General features: G+C 40.7%; 1 protein-coding gene across 1 annotated transcript in view; it reads left to right on the top strand.

Annotated features, from left to right (window-relative positions):
• The first annotated feature begins 2702 nt into the window (after positions 1-2702).
• The window catches only part of DCLK2 (doublecortin like kinase 2), an 88100-nt gene continuing 67317 nt past the window's right edge, over positions 2703-23485 (top strand). Inside the window, exons 1-2 of the mRNA XM_075149995.1 lie at positions 2703-3761; positions 14645-14979. Coding sequence (XP_075006096.1) covers positions 3344-3761; positions 14645-14979 — 753 coding nt within the window. The 5' untranslated portion in view covers positions 2703-3343. The remainder of the gene's footprint in view (positions 3762-14644; positions 14980-23485) is intronic.

Here is a 23485-nt window from a genome sequence, read left to right as displayed (position 1 = left end):
CTTTCAGTAAAGAATTTTTTCCTAATATCCAATCTAAACCTCCTCTGGTGCAACTTGAGGCCATTTCCTCTCCTCCTATCGCTAGTTACCTGGGAGAAGAGACCAACACCCACCTCACTACAACCTCCTTTCAGGTAGTTGTAGAGCGCGATAAGGTCTCCCCAGAGCCTCCTCTTCTCCAGACTAAACAGTCCCAGTTCCCTCAGACGCTCCTCATAAGACTTGTGCTCCAGGTCCTTCACCAGCTTCATTGCCCTCCTCTGGACACACTCCAGCAACTCAATGTCCTTTTTGTAGTGAGGGACCCAAAACTGAACACAGTGTCTGAGATGCGGCCTCACCAGTGCTGAGTACAGGGGCACAATCACTTCCCTACTCCTGCTGGCCACACTATTTCTGATACAGGCCACAATGCTGTTGCACACTGCTGGCTCACGTTCAGCCAGCTGTCGACCGACACCCCCAGGTTCTTTTCTGCCAGGCAGCTTTCCAGCCACTCTTCCCCAAGCCTGTAGCGTTGCATGGGATTGTTGTGACCCAAGTGCAGGACCTGACATTGAGCCTTATTAAACCTCATACAATTGGCTTTGGCCCATCGATCCAGCCTGTCCAGGTCCCTCTGCAGAGCCTTCCTACCCTCCAGCAGATCAACACTCCTGCCCAACTTGGTGTCATATGCAAACTTACTGAGGGTGCACTCGATCCCCTCATCCAGATCATTGATAAAGATATTGAACAGGACCGGCCCCAAAACTGAGCCCTGGGGAACACCGCTCGTGACCGGCCGCCAACTGGATTTAACTCCGTTCACCACAACTCTCTGGGCTTGGCCATCCAGCCAGTTTTTTACCCAGCGAAGAGTGTACCTGTCTAGGCCGTGAGCCACCAGCTTCTCTAGGAGAATGCTGTGGGAGACAGTGTCAAAGGCTTTACTAAAGTTCAGGTAGACCACATTCACAGCCCTTCCCTCATCCACTAGGCGGGTCACCTGGTCATAGAAAGAGACCGGGTTGGTCAAGCAGGACCTGCCTTTCATGAACCCATGCTGATTGGGCCTGATCCCCTGGTTGTCCTGCACATGCCTTGTGAGCACCCTCAAGATGAACCACTCCATAATCTTCCCTGGCACCGAGGTCAGACTGACAGGCCTGTAGTTCCCCGGATCCTCCTTCCGGCCCTTCTTGTAGATGAGCGTCACATTGGCAAGCCTCCAGTCATCCGGGACCTCCCCTGTTAACCAGGACTGCTGATAAATCATGGAGAGTGGCTTGGCAAGCTCCTCCGCCAGCTCCTTCAGTACCCTCGGGTGGATCCCATCCGGCCCCATAGACTTGTGAGCATCCAGGTGGTGCAGCAGGTTTTTAACTGCTTCCTCTTGGATTATGGGGGGTTTATCCTGCTCGCCGTCCCTGTCTTCCAGCTCAGGGGGCTGAATACCCTGAGGATAACTGGTCTAACTGTTGAAGACTGAGACAAAGAAGGCATTAAGTACCTCAGCCTTTTCCTCATCCTTGGTGGCAATGTTCCCCCCCACATTCAATAAAAGATGGAGATTCTCCTTGGCTCTCTTTTTGTTGTTAATATATTTGTAAAAACATTTTTTATTATCTCTTATGACAGTAGCCAGGTTGAGTTCTAGCTGGGCTTTTGCCTTTCTCATTTTCTCTCTGCATGATCTAACGAGATCCCTATACTCTTCTTGAGTTGCCTGCCCTTTCTTCCAAAAGTAGTAAATTCTCCTTTTTTTCCTGAGTCCGAGCAAAAGCTCCCTGTTCAGCCAGGCCGGTTGTCTTCCCCACCAGTGCTTGTTACGGCTTGTTACATGGGGACATCCTGCTCCCACGTCTTTAAGACTTCCTTCTTGAAGAACGTCCAGCCTTCCGGACCCCTTTGCCCTTCAGGACTGTCTCCCAAGGGACTCTCTCAACCAGTGTCCTGAACAGGCCAAAGTCTGCCCTCCGGAAGTCCCTGGTAGTGGTTTTGCTGACCTCCCTCCTTACTTCACCAAGAATCGAGAATTCTATCCTTTCATGGTCGCTAAGCCCAAGTCGGCCTCCGACCACATCTCCCACCAGTCCTTCTCCGTTTGTAAACAGCAGGTCAAGCGAGGCACCTCCCCTGGTAGGCTCGCTTACCCTGGTAGGTTTTACTTACTGCATCAGGAAGTTGGGCTTATATGGCTGCTCAGAGAGGGTGGGAAGCAGCGGCAGTGGTGTTCGCAAATGAAAAAGGGAAATGACAGGGATGCGTAGTTTTCTGTCCTGGGGGGATGTATTTTAGGGAGAAAGCCATATAGAAAGGAGCCCTAGAAGCATTTTTAGCGTTTTAACCCAGCAACCGAGACAAAGTAAGGCCAGGAGAGGGCTAGCAGGCTAGCAGGCAGCTCCACTGGTACGCCTGAGGGGGCTGATGGACCGGTCCGGTCAGAGCCGCCGCGAGAGGGACAGAGCTGCCCCTGTGGGAAAGCCGCTTCCCCAAAATCATTCTCCTTTCCCAGAAGAACCCCTTTTCCTCCTCGCTTCATCACCTGAGCCCCACCGAGGAGCCGGCCCTGTCACCAACGCAGCTCTCGTCCCGCTCAACGCCCGTCCCCCCCGCCGCTGAGGACAGCGGCGCCACCGCGCCCGCCTCGACCCGAGATGGCACCGCCCCCGCCCCTCCTCGCGCCCGCCCTCACAGCAGCCCCGCCCGCCTCCCGCTTCACCGCCGGCACCGCGGGCGGCCGGGCCGCAGCTCGCTCCTCCCGCCAGATCCGCTGCGGTTGTTTTCTTTATGAGGCGGGCGCTAGCAGCGCTCTTGCCCGCCGAGGACCCGGGAGGTTGCGCCGTTCCCCACGCTGACTGGTGGCCGTTGGCACCGCAGGGGTTCTGTGGCCCCCGCGCCGGGACCGGGACCGGAGCCGGAGCCGGCTGGCAGCTGGCGGAATAGACACTCCGTCCCCACCCCCTCTCCCCAGCGGAGTCAGCAGAGAAGAGGACGTCCTCCGCATTGTGGGAGCCTGCATGGGCACGGCGCGGGGGCGCGGCTGTGGGGCTCCCCCGAGCCTCCCGCCCTCCGCTCGCTCCCTCCCTAGCATTGCCTGTAGCCGCCGAGTTAAGGCATGAGGGATGCTTTTGTGCGCGACTGCGGGCGAAGCAGCGGCTAACAGCGGAGCTAGCGGCAGCTGGGGCTGCGGTTGTGGGGCAGGTCGGGCGCCGCGGTCACCTGCAGCCCTCCCGGCGAGGGAGGCTGGGCGCGATGCTGAATTAGGCGACCGGAGCCCTTGCAAGCGCGGGGGCAGGCTTAGCAGTCCGTAGCCGGCCTGGGTCCCAGCGGAGCTGGGAGGGCGGGCAGGCAGTTCCCCATGGCGAGCAACCGGAGCATCGAGCTGGAGCACTTCGAGGAGCGGGACAAGAGGCAGCAGCGCGCCGGGCCGCGCCGCGGCGGCACCGGCTCCGGCGGCGGCGGCGCTGGGCCGCGGGGCAACGGGCTGATCCCCAGCCCGGCCCACAGCGCCCACTGCAGCCTGTACCGGACGCGGACCCTGCAGGCGCTCAGCTCGGAGAAGAAAGCCCGGAAAGCCCGCTTCTACCGCAACGGGGACAGGTACTTCAAGGGCTTGGTGTATGCCATCTCCACCGACCGCTTCCGCTCCTTCGACGCTCTCCTCGTCGAGCTGACCCGGTCCCTGTCGGACAACGTGAACCTGCCCCAGGGTGTTCGGACCATCTACACCATCGATGGCAGCAAGAAGCTCACCAGCCTGGATGAGCTGGTGGAAGGTGAGGGGGCTCCAGTGGGCCAGGGGCAAGCAGGGCACAGGCCATGGGTGGTCCAGCCTGGGCATGTCGAGGCCCGGTAAGAAGTGGCATGGAGCCTGTTGGTGGGCTACAGGCTCTCCCTGGGGTGGGCTTTCCTCTTGCTACCCTGATCAAAGCTGAGAGAGGTTGCCTTCCTGAAAGTGAGCAGCCATGGAGCTCCTGAGGGCAAGTGTGCCGGGGTTGCCTGCTGCTGTGAGGTGCGATAGGCCTCATTTTCCCATTGTGGACCGTCCACTTCTCCCATCACCCAGACGAGTACTGTCTGCATGTGTGGGGGTTGACTCTAATGGTAATTAAGCAGCAGGTACTCTTTTCATCTACAGAACCATAGTAAAGTTCTTGCTGCCTTTCAGTCATCACCATTTGTAAGATAGGGATGCTGTAATTTAGTTCTCTAACAGTTATTATACTGTCATTGATGCCTCACCGTGACTTAAGCTTTCAGAGAGAAAGCCCCTGTGCTATGAAAAGGGATACCCTACCACTTATTAAAACAAATGTGATCAGAGTCCATATTCATAGATGGAATTATCTACCTTGTCTGACTTCCAAAAGCATTTTATAGAGTCAAGTGCTTTTCAGAATTGTCCCTAAGTAGCTTTTGATAATGGGACTTAGCTGCTAAGGTTATGTAGACCTTGCAAATCTGAGCAGAGCAGCACTTGACTACTTCTCAAAATGGGGCCAGAATTACTTTTTTCAGAGTGAAACATATGCCTCTTGTTTGTAGGGAATGATAATTACTGAACAAGGAGCAGACTTCCCCCATGTTCTCTCATGATGTCTTGAAACACAGTTTAAACTCAGCATTACATGAGTCAGCCTTTCAAATGTATTAGTTATGTTGTGCACACTGTGAGGTTTATAATCAGTTTGCACTTGATGCTTCTCCTCAGGTATCTAATACATCAATCACTGCAGTCTTCTACCCAATGACTTCATATGCCAGGTGTAGCTGATTTGCATTAACGAAGAAGTACGATTTGTAGATCTTCTAATGCCTCCTCCTTTTTAGGCTTTCAGCTGTACATCCTTTAAGCTTTGATTTGGAAACTTCCCTTTTCAAAGCAGTGCTGAATCACACCTGGAGAATTTGATGACAAAGGGAACCTGAAGACCTTTATATAATGCACCAGTAAAGGTACTGGGAGTTAGGGACCAGCCACTCCAGAACATGCAAGAGGAAGAGAGAGACTATAGCACTTGCTGCATCAAGGGGGTCTCACTCAAAAAAAGATATGCATGAAAGTGCACTTTATAATAGTAACATAGTGCCTGAGGACCTTCTCCATCATGTGATCTACCATAAGGCTGTTACATACTCAAAACAGAGGAAATATGAAATGATTGCAGAGTGAAATACTGACTCTGTGGTAATAAAATAAATGTGAAATCAACCAAAATATTTTTCCATGATTTGGTGATTAATTTAGAGATAGCTTAAAAAAAATGAGATGCTGGACTGGGGATGGTAGGGAAAGAAGATGAAGCAAGAATTGGATAAAATAATGATAACTTGGGGTGAATTTTGAAATGTTGCAGGAGGAATGATCTTAAGCTTTTATGGCTTCAAACAAAATAAAGACAAAATGACTTGCTGGACAACAGTACAAATGCAGTGTATACTCTCACAACTCTATTTAAGTTAATAACCGAAAGCAAAAACTTCCTGTCTCTTCAAATACTCATTGAAAGAGTGACCTTTGTCATTGCTCTTCACTGGAAGAATAAAGCAAAACAAATGTCACAACTGAAATGCCATTTCCATGCTTTCTCAGTAAAATAAGAGGGGAAAAAAAGAGTCCCAATTACTTGGTCATCTATCCATGACCAATACAACTCTCGGGAATCTTAAGAAAATCCTGTGGCATCATAATTGGATTAGTATGTTCTCCAGTTAGCATGCCAAAAACTTCACCAGTTAAGTCTACTCACCATACAGAGAAAGGAAAGCATATAGAGGGGCTGGAAGAAAGCAAACAAGTGAGTTCGTCATTCCTTGAAGTTATCTGAGCTCTTTGCCAGCTGTTTTGTTCTTGAGATGCTGGAAGAGGATCTGATTTGTTTTTATTTTCTCTATTTCTTGTAGTTCCAGCACAGCAAGCTTGAATTTCTGCTCTAGAATAAATACCTGAACATTGGTGATGACCTAAAGCTTGAACTGCAGTAGCACCAGAAGTGGTTTTGAATGGTGTTTTGTTGTATTGCTTTTTAATTTTCAGAAAGGAAAATAAAATTAAAGTGCTGTTGTGCATGCCAGTTACAGGCTGAAAACCAGACCGAACACCACACTGAACATGGCTACGTGATGCAATACCTAATTGACTAGTCTGTTTGCATGTCGTCAGTGTTGTTGAACTGGTACATGGAATCGCAGCAGTTCAGGTTCAGTAGTGGCAGCTCTATGAAGTGAGCAGGAGGTGAGTGCTCAGCCACCCTTGCCAAGCCAACAAGGTCTGCATTAAACCTCCCTCAACTGGAGCCTGTGCGTGTAGCTCTTGGTTATTGATGTGCCCCAGTGCAGGCAAGGTCTTTAAGGCCTATTTGCCGTTTATCAGGTTAATATCTGTCTGGGATATAACAGCTGGCAGTATCAAATTCTGTATCATAATAGTCCAAACTAGCTGAATTGAGTCACTGATGAGTGCTTTTTGGGGTTTGGCCATATTTGGCAATCTGTTTTACTGTTTATCATTTTAAGAGGAAAATAGCTAATGCACAGACATACTGTAGATTTCAAATATTACTGTTACAGATTGAGTCAGTTAAAAATTTGACCAGATCACATTTATTAGTCAAAAATTGACAAGCTCCATTTTAAGCATATTGTTTTTCTTAACAGGATATGACAGTCAGAAAAGCATGCTCTGCTGAACCATCCTTAAGCAAATATCATTTATATTCCCAGCCCCTGTAGATTAGGGGACATTATGGCTCATGAGTTTGACAGTTTTCATTGCTTTCTTAGAATGGGAGGAGTGAAGAATTTCATTGTCTGCTCCTGATCTCGTTTGAGCAGACAGGTCCAGAGAGGGAATGGGGGTTGGGAATATTATGACTTTCTTATAGTTTTCTTTCTTTCAACTTCATTATCAGACACTACTTTTTACTTTTGAATAGGAGATACCATGTGTAATTTTATATTTTCCCTTCAAAAGCAATAATGGAATAATATTTTCATTTTTATTTCCTAACAAACTTAACTAATTAAATGTTTGTGTAAATCCTTCAGTTTTCTTTAAAAATGTAAGCTTCCTAAAGCATGACACAATGGTAATAGTAAGAACTGTGCAGTTCTTTAGTGCTGAGGTTTGTGTTTTGCATTGATGTCAGTCATGCTCTGTCTCACTATCCTGTGCTTTCATTATCTTGGTAGTTAAAGACATGGAGAATCCTGCTGCAAAGTTGGGAGACGTTGTTGGATTTTGGGAGAGGAAACCAAGTGTAGACTCTATTCCTGGCAAGGAAAGTTATGTTGATTTGGCATGTGATAGGGAATTTTTCTAGTTCCCTAGGTAGGAAGCATTGGTAAGAGTCTTTGTTCTTTCAACTGCAATGCTTAATTAATACAGTCCTTTATAAAATGTTAGTAGTTCTGTCTGCACAGTTGTGGAGGCAATAAACAGGCACCTGTAGGGAAGTCTTTGGGCAGGAGGTGGGAAGGTTCTGAGCAGGGCAGTCCTTATGCATAGCTAGGACATGTAGCGCAGGATAATATCTGCTTTAAAGAAATGGGCTCTGCCACACTAGTACAAAGTAAAAGCACTAGTACAAAGTAAAAGAATGTTTTTGAAACGAGGTATTGAACAATCCAAGTATTTTCTGCCTTAGATCATTGTTATTGTTACGGCATATTACATTTTAATCCTGCTTAAGTACCTGTGATTCTAGTCAATGCACACTGTTACATTAGGTCAAGAATATCTTTTCTCTTGTCAGGGCAAGCAGATGGTAACACCAAGTAGGCAGTTTGTATTTTTGCTTCTTCCAAAAGGTATGATTACCTTCCTGTGCTAAAGCCAAAAGCTGTAATGCTTTTAAAAGAGGCAAATGTAGCAGGTTTAACAAAGAAGGGTAAAAGGCAAGGATAAAAGAAGGATTAAAAAACATTAAAAGCGTATGCTTCCAAATAGATGTTCAAATCACTGTAGTTACAGAGTCCTGGAGCAATGGGGTGTAGATGTGAAATTCGGATGTAACTGTTAGTCAACTTCTCATGCAAGCAAAATAAAATAGTTCCACCACTGTGCATATCCTAGTTTCAGGGATGGGAGAAATTTAATTTACCTGAAAAGAGAGATTTACTTACTGTGGAGGAGGCACATGGTATTAGGCAGTTTTGATACCAGGTGGCCTTAAATATAACCCCCTGAGCAGGGGGTTGGACCAGATGACCCCCAGAGGTCTTTTCCAACCTCAACTGTTCTGTGATTCTGTGAAAGCTTGTAGGAAGCTGTCATCTGAACCTCCTGACTAAATAAAGTCAAAAGAGAACTAGGAGCAATTAGTCATCCACTAAAATCCTGGTTGTCATCCCAGGTTTTAAAAAGTGCATGGGAACGTAAATGCTGTAGATGAGGAAAGATCGTGACTTATACAGGGTTATTGGAGGTGAGGTAAAAGTGAAGGAATCCTAAGAAACCGATGAGGAAGGAAGTTCTGTGAAAGAAAGAGAGATCTAAATAACCTAATCCTTCATAAAAGGGGTTGTTTTATTTTTAGATCAGTCCTTTTCTACATTCTGTAAATACACTGTTCTGGACGTCTGCTTGGCTTTGTGTTACAGAACACAAAAAGGGTACTCTCCTGTGATTCCTAAAGTTAGAAGGTTAGTAGCCGTAATAACTGCTGTGCTATACTGAATAAGCAGCTTTTGGCACCCTTGAAACGAATGAGTTCCACCAAAAGAAGCTGAGGAACGTGAGGTGGATAGATGAAATGTACCTAGAAACCTGCCCTGTCTGTTGTGCTTCACAGGGGAACACACACTGTATTTAAAAAATACAGAGACTAACGTTTTTCTTTCTGTAGGGATATTTTTACCCGTGTCAGCTATATCACTCTCTGTTATGCAGTGTGTCATTTAAAAACATGATGCTTTATGTGACTCGCAGGAGATAGTAGTTAGTGCTTGTTAACACCTTGCAAAAAGCAATCCAGAAAACCCTGTTTCAAATATCTTGACTCAGGATTTTTGAGTGTTGTACACTTAATTTTTCCCTGCATTACCCACTACATGGTGTGTCCACAGTTTGTTTTTTAACCTCATGCTAAGGAAAGTGAAATATCTACAAATCTTTCTTTAGTAGTCTCTGTTTTTAAGGACAGTAAGTCTGAATGTTTCTGGGCTATTTGTTAAATGCCTAGCAGTGGGCTTCAACTCACAAAACTTGTGCTGTGAAGAACCCCAAGTTGTCAGGCAGCTGTGTTTCCTCAAAACTGCACATAGTTGCAAGTGATGTACACTTCTGATACAAAAGGACAAGATACATCCTTCTTTTCGTATCAGGACCTAAAATTGCATGGCTGAATTTCGGAGAGTTCACATACACCCTACTTTCTTTATCCCTGCATTTATATTTTGAAAGGTGAGCTAAGCACATTTCCTATGAATAACAGTGTTGAAGAAACAGATGGCAAAAGAAAACATTTGTAGATGAGTTTTTAAGTAAGCAAAATGGTATTTAGGCAACTGATGGTCTATGGCTATTTATGAGTCAGATTGACCAATGTAGTCTTGTTTTTTCTTTTATCCATTCTCTGTGTTCATCATCTGTATTTTACTGTTGTGAGGGAATGGCGAGTATTATCTTTAGACTGTTAGCTCTCTGAAACTGGAATCCTTCTACAGTGTGCTTAAACTGTATACACACCACACGCACAGAGGTCTTGCTTTATAGATAGTGCATCTGGTTATTAATGCAGTACAGGTAAATTATTTAGAGGCAGGTAATGTTTCCTTGTTAATAGGCAATGTTTCATGTCTTCTAGTTGTTTTTCTGATGTTAATAAGACATAGAGAATCAGAAGTAAATTTACTCCATTTGTTGATTATATTGTGACCCAAAATATCAGCAGATGTTACTCTTTTTAAGTGAGCATATGCCCCATTTGAGGAATTTTTGGTGGTAGCAGGATTTCTTCGTGGAAGAATTGACACTTTTAGATTGCTCTGGGTACTGTCATGAAGGCATCGGATGGATGGCACATATGCTCTGTTGAAATTATAATGCCAATTTATAAGGAGGTTTCATACTTCTGCCAAAACTGCTCTGCAGCCTGATTAAGCTTTCTGCTGTAGAATAGTTTGGCTGGGTTCAGAATCCCAGCTGTAACCTACGTCTGTAATCCTTGCGGTTTTTTCTGCATTTAAAAAAAGAAGAAAGTATGGCTTAATAGATCTTTCTACTTCATTAGTCTATAGTTTACTTCTTTACCTCAAATCTCAATGTAATATTAGTGACTAACTTCATGATCTGGTCTGAAAACTACGGAGCTGATTCATGTTAATGCTAATGTTGTAAGCTAAAGATATGGTATTTATTTCCAGTAATGTAACTATGTGCCAGTTAAGGCTAGTATGCATTAGCTTTAAAATCTTTCAAGACTATAAATGGAAAGTGGGCCTTCAAACCATAAAATTGACCATATCAAGTCAGCAATGTAAATATTTGAAGTATTGTTTATGCCTATTTGTGGAGTTGTGTCAACTTTCTAGGGCTGGTAGATGTACAAATGACAAAAAAAAAAGCTACAGCCTGATCAAAATGCCACTGAAGTCTCAGAAAATATTTTTCTTAGTAATTGAGATGATATGTATTTAGGTTAGATATGAAAAATCTCATTCAAGGCAGTTAGTGAAACAGCCAAACTCATTATGTATGTATGTAAAGTTATCTGTTACTTTGTTAACTGTGTTTGAAATCAATTTGACTGGTTTAAACCCCCCAAAAATGAAGTGCTGTATGTTACATTGTACAAATATTGGTTTTCTGGGAGAGTGTGGAGATTATCAGAAGTCTGTATGTATACATTAGTTAATCCCAAACAGATTTAAAATCGGGTCATATGTTAAAGCTGTGAGGAAATATTATATATAACATTGCACTTTCAGGTTTTTACCTGCAAAATATATCATAAAAGAGAGATAATACTTTTACAAATGAATCGATGTTTCTTCTAAACATGTATAAATGCATTTTCTACTTCAGAGGATGGCTAAAATAACAATTTAAACAATAGCACAGTGTTCAAAAATTAATGCCTGCTCACCAAGGGGTGGTGTTTTCTTAGGCATGCTTTTTGAATACACCATTCTGAAGGAAAGTTTCCTGTAGTGAACTTTATAGGTGTGATTTAATTTACTCCTGCTATTTTTTTTCTTCCTTAAATATTTTCTTCTGTTGAATAATCAATCGTATACCCCTGTTAAACCAAACAAATCAATCTTCAAGTCATTTCCAGAAAATCATTCTTTATGCAGAAGGCAGCAATTGGTTTCCTAATTATATTCTGTTTCTAGCATTTTTTTGGTATTTTGCAAGGTTCTCAATAGAAGTTAGAAATTGTGGGTGAAGTCCTGGCTGTGGTCAAATCATTAGCAGTTTAAGTAGTAATTTCAATAGAGTAAAAACTTCATCCTTTATCTTTTAAGTTATGAACCAAGCAAATTACTCGGTGCATGTGTTTTCTCACTTACGTCCTTTCTCTAATCCTGCCATATGTGCCTGCCTTGCAGGTGTAGTAGTAAAATCTGTTATCCATGTAAAACCTGTGTTACTGGTATAGGAAAGCAGGGATGGAATTTTAAAAACTTACTAAACAATCTGTAATATACTACGGTTCTCAAGTAATTAGTCATTCCTGTATCTCCAACTGTAGGAAATTTTGCAATCGGTTTTGCCAGATACTTTTTTTCTTTAAATATTTTTCTGAAAAGCTAGAATAGTTTGTGCTTCAACTTAAGGTTTGGCTAAATGCAGTTGAAACAAGTTATTTGAAGTTCATTCTTTTAAGGTATTACATTGTTTTAAGTTGAAAGCGCTTCCTATTTTTTTTCATCAGAAAAAGAAAACTAAGGCCTCTGCTTAAAGGAAAAGAAATAATAGGAAGAAATCCGTAGTAAACAGGTATTGCAGCCTATTCAGATAATAAAGAAATTATTTTATTCATGCATCAAGCAAGGGAACTAGTAGAAAGCAAAGAGTTTTACACTGCTATTTTAAAGAAATAAAGATCCTTTTGGATTAATACTGACTGAAAATTTTATAACGGGACAATTTCTGCTGTCCTAAAGGGTTTTGTTGATTTTTCTCTTCCCCATCCCATTGTGGGGGGAGTGAGCAAGCAGCTGTGTGGTGCTTAGTTGCTGGCTGGGGTTAAACCATGCCAGGGTTCTATGTCACACAGTAAACTAGTTGTAGAGGGAAGAATAACAAAATGATCAGCAGTTATAATGTTAGGAAGTCTATTGGTATGAATTGAACTACCAGCTGCTTTGAGATGCTTCTTATTTGGCAGCGCTGTATTTAGAGATAGTCAGCTTCATGGCTTATTAGAAATTGTTCAGAAAATAAGCATAGTCCTTTGAATCTAGGATTAAAAGATGTAGAGGGGGAAGCCTTTGCTTGGTGTTGCAGCTGAGGTGCTGTAACAAAAGTTGAATACCTCATGCTATTTCACAATAACAGGATAGATGAGTGAAAGGTCTCTGAAAACAGCTGTTGAAAGAGAACTGTCCACTTATTTAGAATCATAGGATAATTTAGTTTGGAAGGGACCTTCTGAGGTAATTTCATCCAATGTCTTGCTCAAAGCAGGTCTATTTAAATTGGATTGCTTGGAGACTTGTTGCAACTTAGCATGTAGTTCTGGGGCAGCGTAAGCTTCTAGGCCACCACAGTTCTTCCTAAGCTGTGTGGGTTTTTTTCCCCCTACTTGTAGATTAGTGCTAGTGTGCATGCAGCTGTGTGGAAATCCCATTCAAGGAGTTTATGGGCTGAAAACAGCTCATTTTTCTTTGCGGATTTTTTGGGGAAAGAAGAGGTCTGGTTTTGTCTGTATTGGTTTCTGTTTTGTGCACCACTTGGTCTATGAATACGAGGAGGAATGATGGGGATGAGTGAAGAGGAAGAATACAGGCAAGGCAGTGGCATCCATAAAACCTCACACCAAATAGTTTCTTTGTACCTCAGTGGAGTACAGTCCCAGTGATGTTTGTGGAGGCAGAACTGGCTGCCAAACTTTCCCAAACAAAATCATTGTTAACTTGACTTAATTATAATCTGTTTTCTTTCAAATACAGTAAGTAAACTTTCAAGAAGGTCTAAATACAAGATAAATTAGAAAGCAGTATAACTGGTATGGGAAAAGAAACATGAAAAAGTCTTTCAGATCACAGTAATTCTTCAGGGGCTTAAAAGCAAGATAGTAAACTACTTTCAGAATAAGCTATACAACTTCTAAGCTAAATCAACTCTCCAAACCAGAGTTCAGAAAGTAAAAGTAGTGTTTAAAAGTTTTCTAGTGTGTATCTAAACATAGGTATATGTTTTGTAACTTGTGCAATACTGTCCAATAGATGTATGTGTACTCTTTACTCCTCTTGCTTTGGATATAGGAGGTGAGTTTGGTTTGTTCCACCAGTGACCTTGAGCGTGTAGCTTTAATTTTAGAACAGGCTAAGCTTTTTAAGATACAGGTAGCTCTTCTGCCTGGAGGAATGGTGTGTTCCGTCAGTTTGGAATGCTTCCCTTTCATCCTTCTGGCAATACTCTGCCTCTTCGGGAAAGTCTTTGGATGTCATTTTGTGAGATCCCAAGGATGTGGATTACAGAAATAACCCAGAGTTAAAGATGTCCTTTGTCATAGACTGCATCTTGAATATTGCTGTCAGACATTGAGAGTTGTGATAAACAACAAACAGCAGTTTGAAGGGAAAACTGTCCTCTTCTAAAAAACCCCAGTTGCTGTCCAGCCTTGCATTATGTCAAGGAATGGAGAAAAGTAACAAATTCCTTAGGTCTGCGTCATGGCTGGGCCACTTTAAATAATTTGATGTAAAGGTGCATATTACTAGCCTGTGACAACATTTTTGTCCTCTGACCTCCCTTCCATGACTTCAGGGGATATCAGCAGTGCAGGCTTTGAATTAGGAAAGAAATTAAAATGGGGAAGTGTAGATGTCCTTTCATATTCCTGTAGTCTCAAAGTCTCATTTGCGGCCTCAACAAGTGTTTGTTGGTCTAAAAAATGTTGAAGTGAATACATTTCAACAGTGTATCCTCGGTAGAAAGGCAATAACTCCTGGTAAATTAATGTGTCCTTCAAGGCAAGAATCTTGAGATGCTTGAATTTTATTCTGTTAAAGCTTGCTCCTTTTAAAATAATTCATTATTAAACATAGGTATGTGTGTACACATCTTGAAGTATATACTTGAGGAATATATAGGGAAGGACCTGGATATTTGCTGTAGGAGAATGCTCTTGATGTCATGTATTGTGAGCTCAAGTAATTTAAGCACTTGCAAAATGACTCTGCAGTCAGAACTTATGATCCAAAAGAAATGGGAAATATCGTCAACCCTGTCATTACCCTTTACTGTTTGTTGATTTTTTTTTTTTTTTAAATTTCTTAACCAGAGGTGTTTTGAAATCTCTTGAAACCATTCTATGAGAGTATTGTTTGGGTGGAAAGCTCTGATGATTTACAATCCTGCATTTAGAATGGCCTGCAGCTGAAATACAGTAAAATCACTCCTTCTGAAAAATTTGTCATTTTTTTTAAATTGACAAAAAATAGTTGCAAAATCCCTTAAATTATGAAAATGTCATCTTCTTTTCAGGTGAAAGTTATGTATGTGCATCCAATGAACCGTATCGCAAAGTTGATTACACCAAGAATGTCAATCCAAACTGGTGTGTGAACATAAGAACTGGGTCCACTCGATCCTTGACATCTTTGACATCCACAAAGAGTGAAGTGAAGGAGAGTAAAGATTTCATTAAACCCAAATTAGTGACTGTTATTAGGAGTGGAGTAAAACCACGGAAAGCTGTGAGAATTCTGCTCAATAAGAAGACTGCTCACTCCTTCGAACAGGTCTTGACTGACATCACAGAAGCCATTAAGTTAGATTCGGGTGTAGTCAAGAGACTTTGTACACTGGATGGAAAGCAGGTAGGAGAATAAATTACTGTGACCCTGTAATAATTATGAGTTAATCTCAGCTTCTTTGGTTGTGTACCTTAAATTCTTGTTACTGTATCTGCTTTAACCTGCTTCTGAATGAGGACAGGTTAATAAATGACAACTTTTAAAATTCGTATTAAAATATTAATATCTACCAAAAAATTAAAATTGTATATAATGCAAAAGAAGTTGACCACTTTGCATTCTAAGTAAAAAAAAAAAAGAAAAAAAATCTTTTTCGTGTATTAACTCTGTTGCATTGCTAAAAAAGTGTGTATTAATTAAGTAATACCGTTTATTTGAAACATTTGAAAGCAAACTTGTTAAAATACATATTTGTTTTCAGAAGCAGAGTCATGTTTTCAAACTACTACATAGTGCTGAGTGGTATAAGAAAAAAATGTCTGCCTCCTTCCATTTCACTTCCACAGATTGCTATTTAACTAACAAAAGGACTGAAATGTCTTTTTGGACATGATCTAAGGTCAAGAATTTTATCTGAAATGAATAATTCTGGGGGGGTGGTCATATCTTTGCAACTTGCTTTTGCTTTTAGTTTTACCACTGCAGAAACATGCTGCCAGGATTAATGATGTGGTAGGTCTTTTATTCTCACTCAGAAATACAAAGGAGTGGCCCACAATGTTGTACTGCACCAGGTAAAAGTGTCACGAATACATTTGCTGTTGATCAGTCAGGTTAATGACTCGGCCCTTTATGGAACAGGATTTTGATACTTGGTACTTTTATTTGACACTGATGTGGAACTTTGACAGCATTGTGACTTTGGTAACACGGAGCAGCACCGGCTGCAAAGTAGATCGCATTCAATATTAGGTACCTGGACTATTGTATTGTTGACTCAATATTAGGATCCTTGCTCATTCAACAGGTGTTTTTGCACACCTGCATACCTATATATTTGCATGAACTACTTGTGAAAGTTTCAATTGTGTTCAAACAGATGTGGGAATTTTTATTGTCAAGCTTTTTATAATGGTTGTAATCCTATAGACTACTTAAAAAGCACCTTTTTTTGTTGGAAGTTGCTAGCAAATGTATTGCAGAACAAGTGCCCTTACTCAGATTGTCTCGATCTGTCTCTCTGATTATGTTGTGTGTGCTGTGGATACGCTCTTTATAATTAAGTGCTTGAAAAGAACTTCTGTTCTTTGGTATTAAATATAGCAAGGCAAATCCATCATTGAGACTCTTGGTTTTCAGTACTTCGTGGCACTATAATGTGCTCTTTAGTTCTTCTAATAGGTTTGATTTTTAATGAGATTTGTTAACGAGATTTGTTAAGAGAGAATCCTTTCTAGGAACATCCGAAATGTGACTTAGTCATGTTTAATTTAATTCATAATAAAATAGCTTTGAGGATATTTATTATACAGTAATTAGTCTTTTCTGCCCATGAAGTCTTCTGTTACTGTCTCAGATAAGATGATTTTAATCTTCTCAAGCAAGTAGATAGAAAGAGTCAGGAAAGGAAACTGCAAAAAGTAGGATTCTCAGTTCAGATTCACCTCTTCTATTGCATTGTTAATACAGTAGAAACTCACTGGTCTGCATTGATATGGAAGATGCAGTAGTGCATCAGGGATCAATAAAATTAATTAACATTAAATCTCACATATGTTGCTTGCACATTACTGTCACCCATGGTGGATGATGGCGGTCTTCAGTCCCCAGTGAGGATGACCAATCATTGGTAATGCTCTAAAATAAGTGTAAGATTTCTGGTTGCTGCAATACCTCCTCTTGCCCTTCTATGGTAAAGGCAGTAATAAAACTTGGACTGTAGATGTAGGTGTTCTCAAGCAGGATTGGGAAATCCCTAGTTCTCACTGCTAACAGCCTGCAAATAGCTGCTCCTTACAACTGCCTGTGTAAACTGTTTCAGCAGCAGTAGTGCATAAATGTGGAGACCTCCCTTCCATTTGGAAGAAAGGCCTTTTGCTTTTCCATAGACTTTGGGAAGGAGCCTTTGCTTGCAAAACCATAGTGTAATCGTGATTAAGTGGTCATGGGATACAGTGCCCCAGACAGAATACCTATGGCTTTAAACACCCTGATAATAAAAGCCTCCTTCTGGTTATCTAGGAGGATAGAGACTTCTGGGGGTTTTTTTGTTTGTTTCTTTTTCTCCAGAATGAAGGGCTGACCCCAGTTTTAGGCAATAGGGTTTTATTTTTCCTTTGTTTGTTCATTGTTGGTATATGTAGAGGTTGGTGCCCAAGGGCTTTGTGGGGTTTGGCAAATAAAGAGTTGCTTTGCTGCCAATTACCAATTGGTGGAAATTTCTGAGCCTATTTTCTCTAATGTAGTAATTGCTTATTCTTCTAAATCTGCCAGGGAGGCAGATCTTTTATGTTCATTGTAGTGTTGGCACAGCTTGAAAGGCAACCATTAAAAAAAAAAAAAAGAGACATTTTGTAAATTACTATCTTCCTATAAATGTAGCTCTTGTGTTTCTCAGGGTTTTGTTTTTTTCTTTTCCTTGCTCCTTCATATTTTTATCTCTGAGGAAACACTATTTTTTACGGGTTTTTTTGTGAGCAGATAGGTTTAGGTTGTATTTTCTGTTTAATATGGAATTGATGCTGAAATTCTGGTGTTTAAAACATGCATGTATAAAATTTGTATCCTTTTATTAGGGAATGTGTTGTTCTGTTAACTTATGGGGCAATTTTGTTTTCCAGTAGAACTATTTAATATGTAGTAAGAAATGATCATGAAACCAGTGATCTGTGAAGAAATCTTTTTAATTTTGAGCAGTACAATAGAAAAGATGTCCTCAAAATAATTTTTATTTACTCTTCTGACTTCATTAATCTTGACTGTAGCAACATCTTGATGATAATAGTAACACAGAGAATAGCATCCATGTAGGGTATTTTCCTTGATTATTGTGTGTGAAGACAGACAATTATCTAGCTTTTAATTGTAAGATTTTATAACATTTACAAGGTTTCCTTTTATCTTCAGTTTCAGTATGGATGCTGTAACTTAGAATATTAGTGCTTTGTAGCTTCAAGTACAGAATTTTTTTTTTAACTACATTGATGCAAGGCTGACTTTTCACTTTTAAGCTGTTGAGCAACCAACTTTTTTTACCTCCCAAGACTTTTGTGATGGTTTCTATGTGAGGAAAAATATTCCTGTAAAAGTAACTAGGCTTTAACTCTGCAGTGCAGGCTTCTGCTATTCCAGTCTTTGTGCTTCTGACATTGAGGTTTGCCTAATATATTTGCTTGACCAAAGTGTTTTCCTTACTTGGCTGCATTTTTCCTTTCTATTCTTTGCTGGAATCTGTCACTATCCTACTGTGAAGCAAGGACAGTCAGACTGGAACTTCTCCAGTTGGGAAGTTAACCCTTCGTTATCTTGGAAGAGAATGGAGGGTTTCTATCTTACTAAACAAGCTTCAAGCTTCAGTCATTGCGAAGTGTAGGGTAGCAACTTAATGGTAAATTACCTGCACTAATTGTTTAAAAGAATATAATGTATGGGGGGTGTGTCTCTGTGTGCATGTGGAATTTCCTGTGAGACACTCAGAAAAAGCCATACAGAACTGTGAAGCATGTATTATTTGACACACAAAAGAAAATTAAATCTTCACTCCACGAAGATAGTAACTTTTTAAGCTTGCATTGTGTTGCAGCTTTGTGGATTAATATCCATAACAGGATTGAAAAGGTGGACGAGCCACCTTTTTTATACTCCATTCCCAAAATAGTGAGAACATATCACAGATAAGCCTTATTTTAAAAGTGTTTTTTGATGGGCCACAGGTATGTTGGTGGCTATCTCTGAAACCAAAAGCTCCCTAATTTTCTGTTAACTAAGTTTTTCATAAGGTGCTCATTAAAAGTAAATGGGTAACTGAAGAAAACAGATATTATGTTTGGAAGTATTCATCAGACTTATCATGCTCTCCTCTCTAATTTTTTACTTTCCAGTGACAGATTTTAAAATTCGTTGTAGAGATGATAGCTTCTGTAAGCTGAATTTTGTATTTGCTTTGTAGTGGAAATACTAAGGAGACCAACTGGAGCTATTAACATACCCATCATAGAGGGCAGAAACCAAAACAAGGGATGAGAAGAAGAGATCTCGTTTATTAGTACAACCAATATTCCCATATACTTGTTTCAGTTCTTTTGGCACATAGGCTTCTGTCATTCAGATCTGAAAATCTCAATTAATATAGCATGCAACCAGAAGTAGTATTTAGATTGTCTTTAAAAGAGAGAGAATAGAATTTCCGAGAGAGAGACCTTCCAAGAGAATAGGAACTAAGTGGCCTGGGAAATTAAATCAGAAAAAATACACACTTACAGAGGAGTAAAGAGGAGGAAAAGAAAAGCTCATACTAGATGTTGTCAAGAGTGATGTTTCTCATTCACTGGATGGATGTGAGACAAAACCAATGTGGAAGAGCTAAAGATTACTTTCCAAGGCATAGGGAAACCCAGAATAAGAGAATAGAGGAGTCCTGGAAGAGTCCAATGATCCTACAGCTGATGTTCATTGGATGAGATGAGTGTCCCTGAGGTTGAGCTAAATAAACTTCACTCTGAGACTTATGGGGGGAAAAAAATTGAGGAAGCAATACTGTGAATCACTTGCTGATGGTTGGCTGGATCCTTTTGCTCCTTCACAAGTAAATATGTAGCAGTGGAACACCTCTATTACCTGGAAGTTGAAAAGTTCCACATTGTTTGGTACAGTCACCTTTATGTGCGTTATAGTCTATAAGGGCTCTGACCATAGCACCTGTCTGTTCAGGGAGTCTGCTGTTTTGGATTGAGCTCAGGACACAAAATGCTTCAACAGAGAGTGTATGGTGTGGGGGTTTGCGGGGGGGTGTTGGTTTTTTTTGTGGTGGTGGTTTTTTAACAATAAAGGGTTATGAAACAATGACTTGACTGGAGGGAGAGACAAGGGGAAGAAAACAATAGTGGCTACTTCCTTGTATCTGAAGTAAGCTTTTTTGACATTGTCTTTTCACATAAGTCAGCTAGGGAAGCATGGTCTAGAAAAAATGCACTACTTAGTGGATGCACAGTTGGAATACTGTTGTTCTGAATGATTATTGATGATTCACTGCCAAACTGGAATTTTATATTGAGTAGGGGTCAATGAATGTGTGTCTATACTAGTCACTGTAAATGACCTGGAAGATGGAATGGAGGATATGCTTAATAAATACAAAGAACACACCAAACAGATGAGCTACAGGAAACCTGGACAAAAGAAAATTAGAATAATCTTGATAAACTGCAGAAATAGCTTAAGATAAGGCAGGCTGAGTAATCTTAGACTCACTAGATATTAACAATGCAGATAGGAAATGGCAAGTAGTTCTGGTTGAAGTGGTAAAGGATCACAGCTGAAGATGAATTAATGGTGTCAATGGTTGTACATAGGAGAGGAAAAGCAAATCCATACGGAAGGTATGGTCAATCATCTTGTTCCTGATGTACGTGTCAGGTGGCCATTCTGCTCTGTCTCACTCAATGCAATGATAGCAGCAAGAGACAGCTTTATTATGGAAAAACCAGAGAAGAGTAAAAAGAATTAAGAAAACATGTTCTATGAAGAAAGATTGAAGAAAATTGGATTGCTTAAACTAGAGAAAGATCATCAACAAGTTTTCAGGGGGATGAACAAAAAAAAAAATTAGCAAAGAAAAAGGAAATGACTTCTGTATCTTCCCTGTGTATAGGAGAAGAAATAATAGGCTTAAAATTAATCAGATCCAGTGGTTAATCAGAATTCAGTGGTAAATAGTCACTGTAAAATTAAGATTAATGAAGAGGTGATTTTTGTTGGAGCAGGTAAATGGAGTCTAACAGTCTCCGAGGTTTCTGAAAACTTTTTTGTTTTTGAGTGTTTTCCGTAACTAAAGGCTATCTACAACTTCAGAAAAGTTGTTGAGCTAGAGATAAAATAACAAAAATCTGAATGCCAGTTACCATTAAAATGTGCATGTACACACACCTGCATCCCACAGAAAATTCACAGAGCAGGGTGTACAGTTAGAGCAAGTTTTATCCCAGTGCTAGCAAACCTCTTCTAATACTGCATATGAAATCTGATTTAGGAGAAGTTGGGCTTGTACTAGAGGCTAGAATTGTTTCAGAGAACAACTGTGGAGAGATGTCTGTCTACTCAGTGTGGGATACAAATCTTGCAAGTCTAAGGAAAACAAAAGAATTAAAGTGGCCCTAATCTTGAGGAAGTCCGTATGACAGGAAATGAATTCGTCCATGGACACCGCTACGTCATATTTTTGTTCAGACTTTCAATCGGTGTGCTCAGAACTGGAAGCTGTGGTTATTTATTGCTAGAAGAAAAGAGGAAATAGTGTACTCAAGCAGAGGAGATAATTTTGGCCTCTGTCCATGGACATAGAAATATTCCCATCTGTAGTTATTTATGGAAGGAAGTGTTATCTGAAACTAACCTGAAATTAACTATGCCCTGTCATAGATGCAGGGATCTGAAGAATACCCTAAATATGAAAATACAGAGATCATCTTCCAGCTACAAATCTTGTCATGGAACACTTTCTAAAGCATTTTCATAACATGCAGTGGTACAAAGGCCACAGGCAGGTAATGTGTGGTTTAGGATTTACCCTAGAAAGTATTTACAGTTTTTATCACAGTTGTCAGAGGATCATACTACCAGTCCAATTACCATTCTGAGGAAAAAAGAAAATGCAAAATGGTAAGGAATTTGTTTAAAATAACAAAATTGTGATGCTTAAGGTGCTACAGAAAAAGTATTAAAGAAACAGAACCTTGAACGTCTAGTGACTCATCTTAGAAGAGCATCTTAAACTAGCAGTGAACAATAATGCTGAGGAAGCTTTTCAGCTTTGTTGCATATGCAAAAAATAAAGGTCATGCCATGTGAAATGGCCACAGTCTAGCACTGGAAAACTTGGCTCTCTGGAACAAAGGTCTTTAGAAATTGTTGTGGGGGGAGGGATGGGACAGGGGCCCCCTGTATATTATTCTTACTTTCCGGAGATCAATAACCCAAAATATAGTACAGATAAAATAGAGAACATATATCTCTTTCCTCCCCACAAGGATACATAATTCTAGCTTTGGGACTGTGGTGTAACGTTACTGAGAATGTAATGGCTGGGGTCCAGTGGCTGTGAATTTAACCTTTTTCAGTGAGGTAAGGTTTAGATATGTGATTAGTAATACCCACTGCCATCAAACTAACAGGCTGGTGAAGTGGGATGTTAAAATAATAGAGTCTCTATTTATCAAAATGAATGCAAAATCAGACCCTGATTCAAAGTCAGCACTTTTAAATTAGAGCATGGCAACTGAAAAAAATTGCTGATATTTTAGCTAAAAGCAAGCATGTGTGTCCTGTTAAAAGTGACATCCAACTTGCTGGAGTCTTTGTGGATCTATAGAGAGGATAAATCCTACTGGGTTTTCATTTTTTGTCTGTGCACACCAAGAGCTGACAGCACTTAATAAAAATGACATGCTGCACAGTGTGGGAAACAATCACTGCAAAAATAGCGGTGTCACCAGTGGTAACGTTATATCTTTGTTGACGTATGATTACAATAATTTTAGTGCTGGGTAACAGAAATGGTGTGTGTAGCTTTTGGAATAAAAGAGCGGTATGCAGTCATTGTCTGCCATCTGCCATGCTAAAGATCGAATCACATGACTTGGAAACTAAACCTTGGGAATTTGTTGTGTCCCGCTGAGCCTGGCCATTAACAGATAATTAGTCTGGTAAAAATCTTTTGAATTCATTCTGCAGCTGTCATTTGCCAGATTAGGATTTGTGTCACAGGTTCCTCATTACTTTGAGATCTTGGAATTTTTTTTTTCTCTAATTAAATTACCCTATCTTACTTCAATAAACAGTTCTTGCATTATCACATTTAAACATGCAAACTTTTCTTTAAGAAAAGTTTACCTTATAGTGTAAAGCTATTTACCAACCACATATGAAAGGGTTTCAAGGTTGAATTTTCTCCATTCATGTTCATAACACAGTCTATAAGCAGACTTTCTAGTTTTAAGATTTGTCTTTCAGGCTGTCAGGTTGATGGATCTGTTATAGTAGCTGCTTCTTGGCTGGCTGTAATTAGACTGTCAGTGTCTCTTAAGACAATTGAAGCAAAAATACTGAAATCTTAAAATACAAACTCTCTTCAAGATTTGTACCAGTTGTTAAGAAAAATGGCATTCTCTTCCATAATAAATTAATAGCAGGAAACATGAAACAGTTTGTCAGAGAGAGGAAGGGGAATATTCATCTTTAATGTTTAAAATATTGCTGGCTGATTAATTTGCAATGAACCTTTAAACACAGTAGTCTGAAGACTCTGAAGTAATGTTGAAGTAATAGCAACAGAAGCCAACTTTTAAAAGCAAAGAGCTTCCCAGCAGTTAAATGGAACAATGACTCTGTTTGTGGCTTGAAGTCAGTAAGCTTT

The sequence above is a fragment of the Calonectris borealis genome, chromosome 4 (assembly GCF_964195595.1).
Source record: "Calonectris borealis chromosome 4, bCalBor7.hap1.2, whole genome shotgun sequence".
Lineage (NCBI taxonomy): Eukaryota > Metazoa > Chordata > Aves > Procellariiformes > Procellariidae > Calonectris > Calonectris borealis.
The sequence above is the reverse complement of the archived record's forward strand: the minus strand, read 5'-3'. Positions and strand labels throughout refer to the sequence as shown.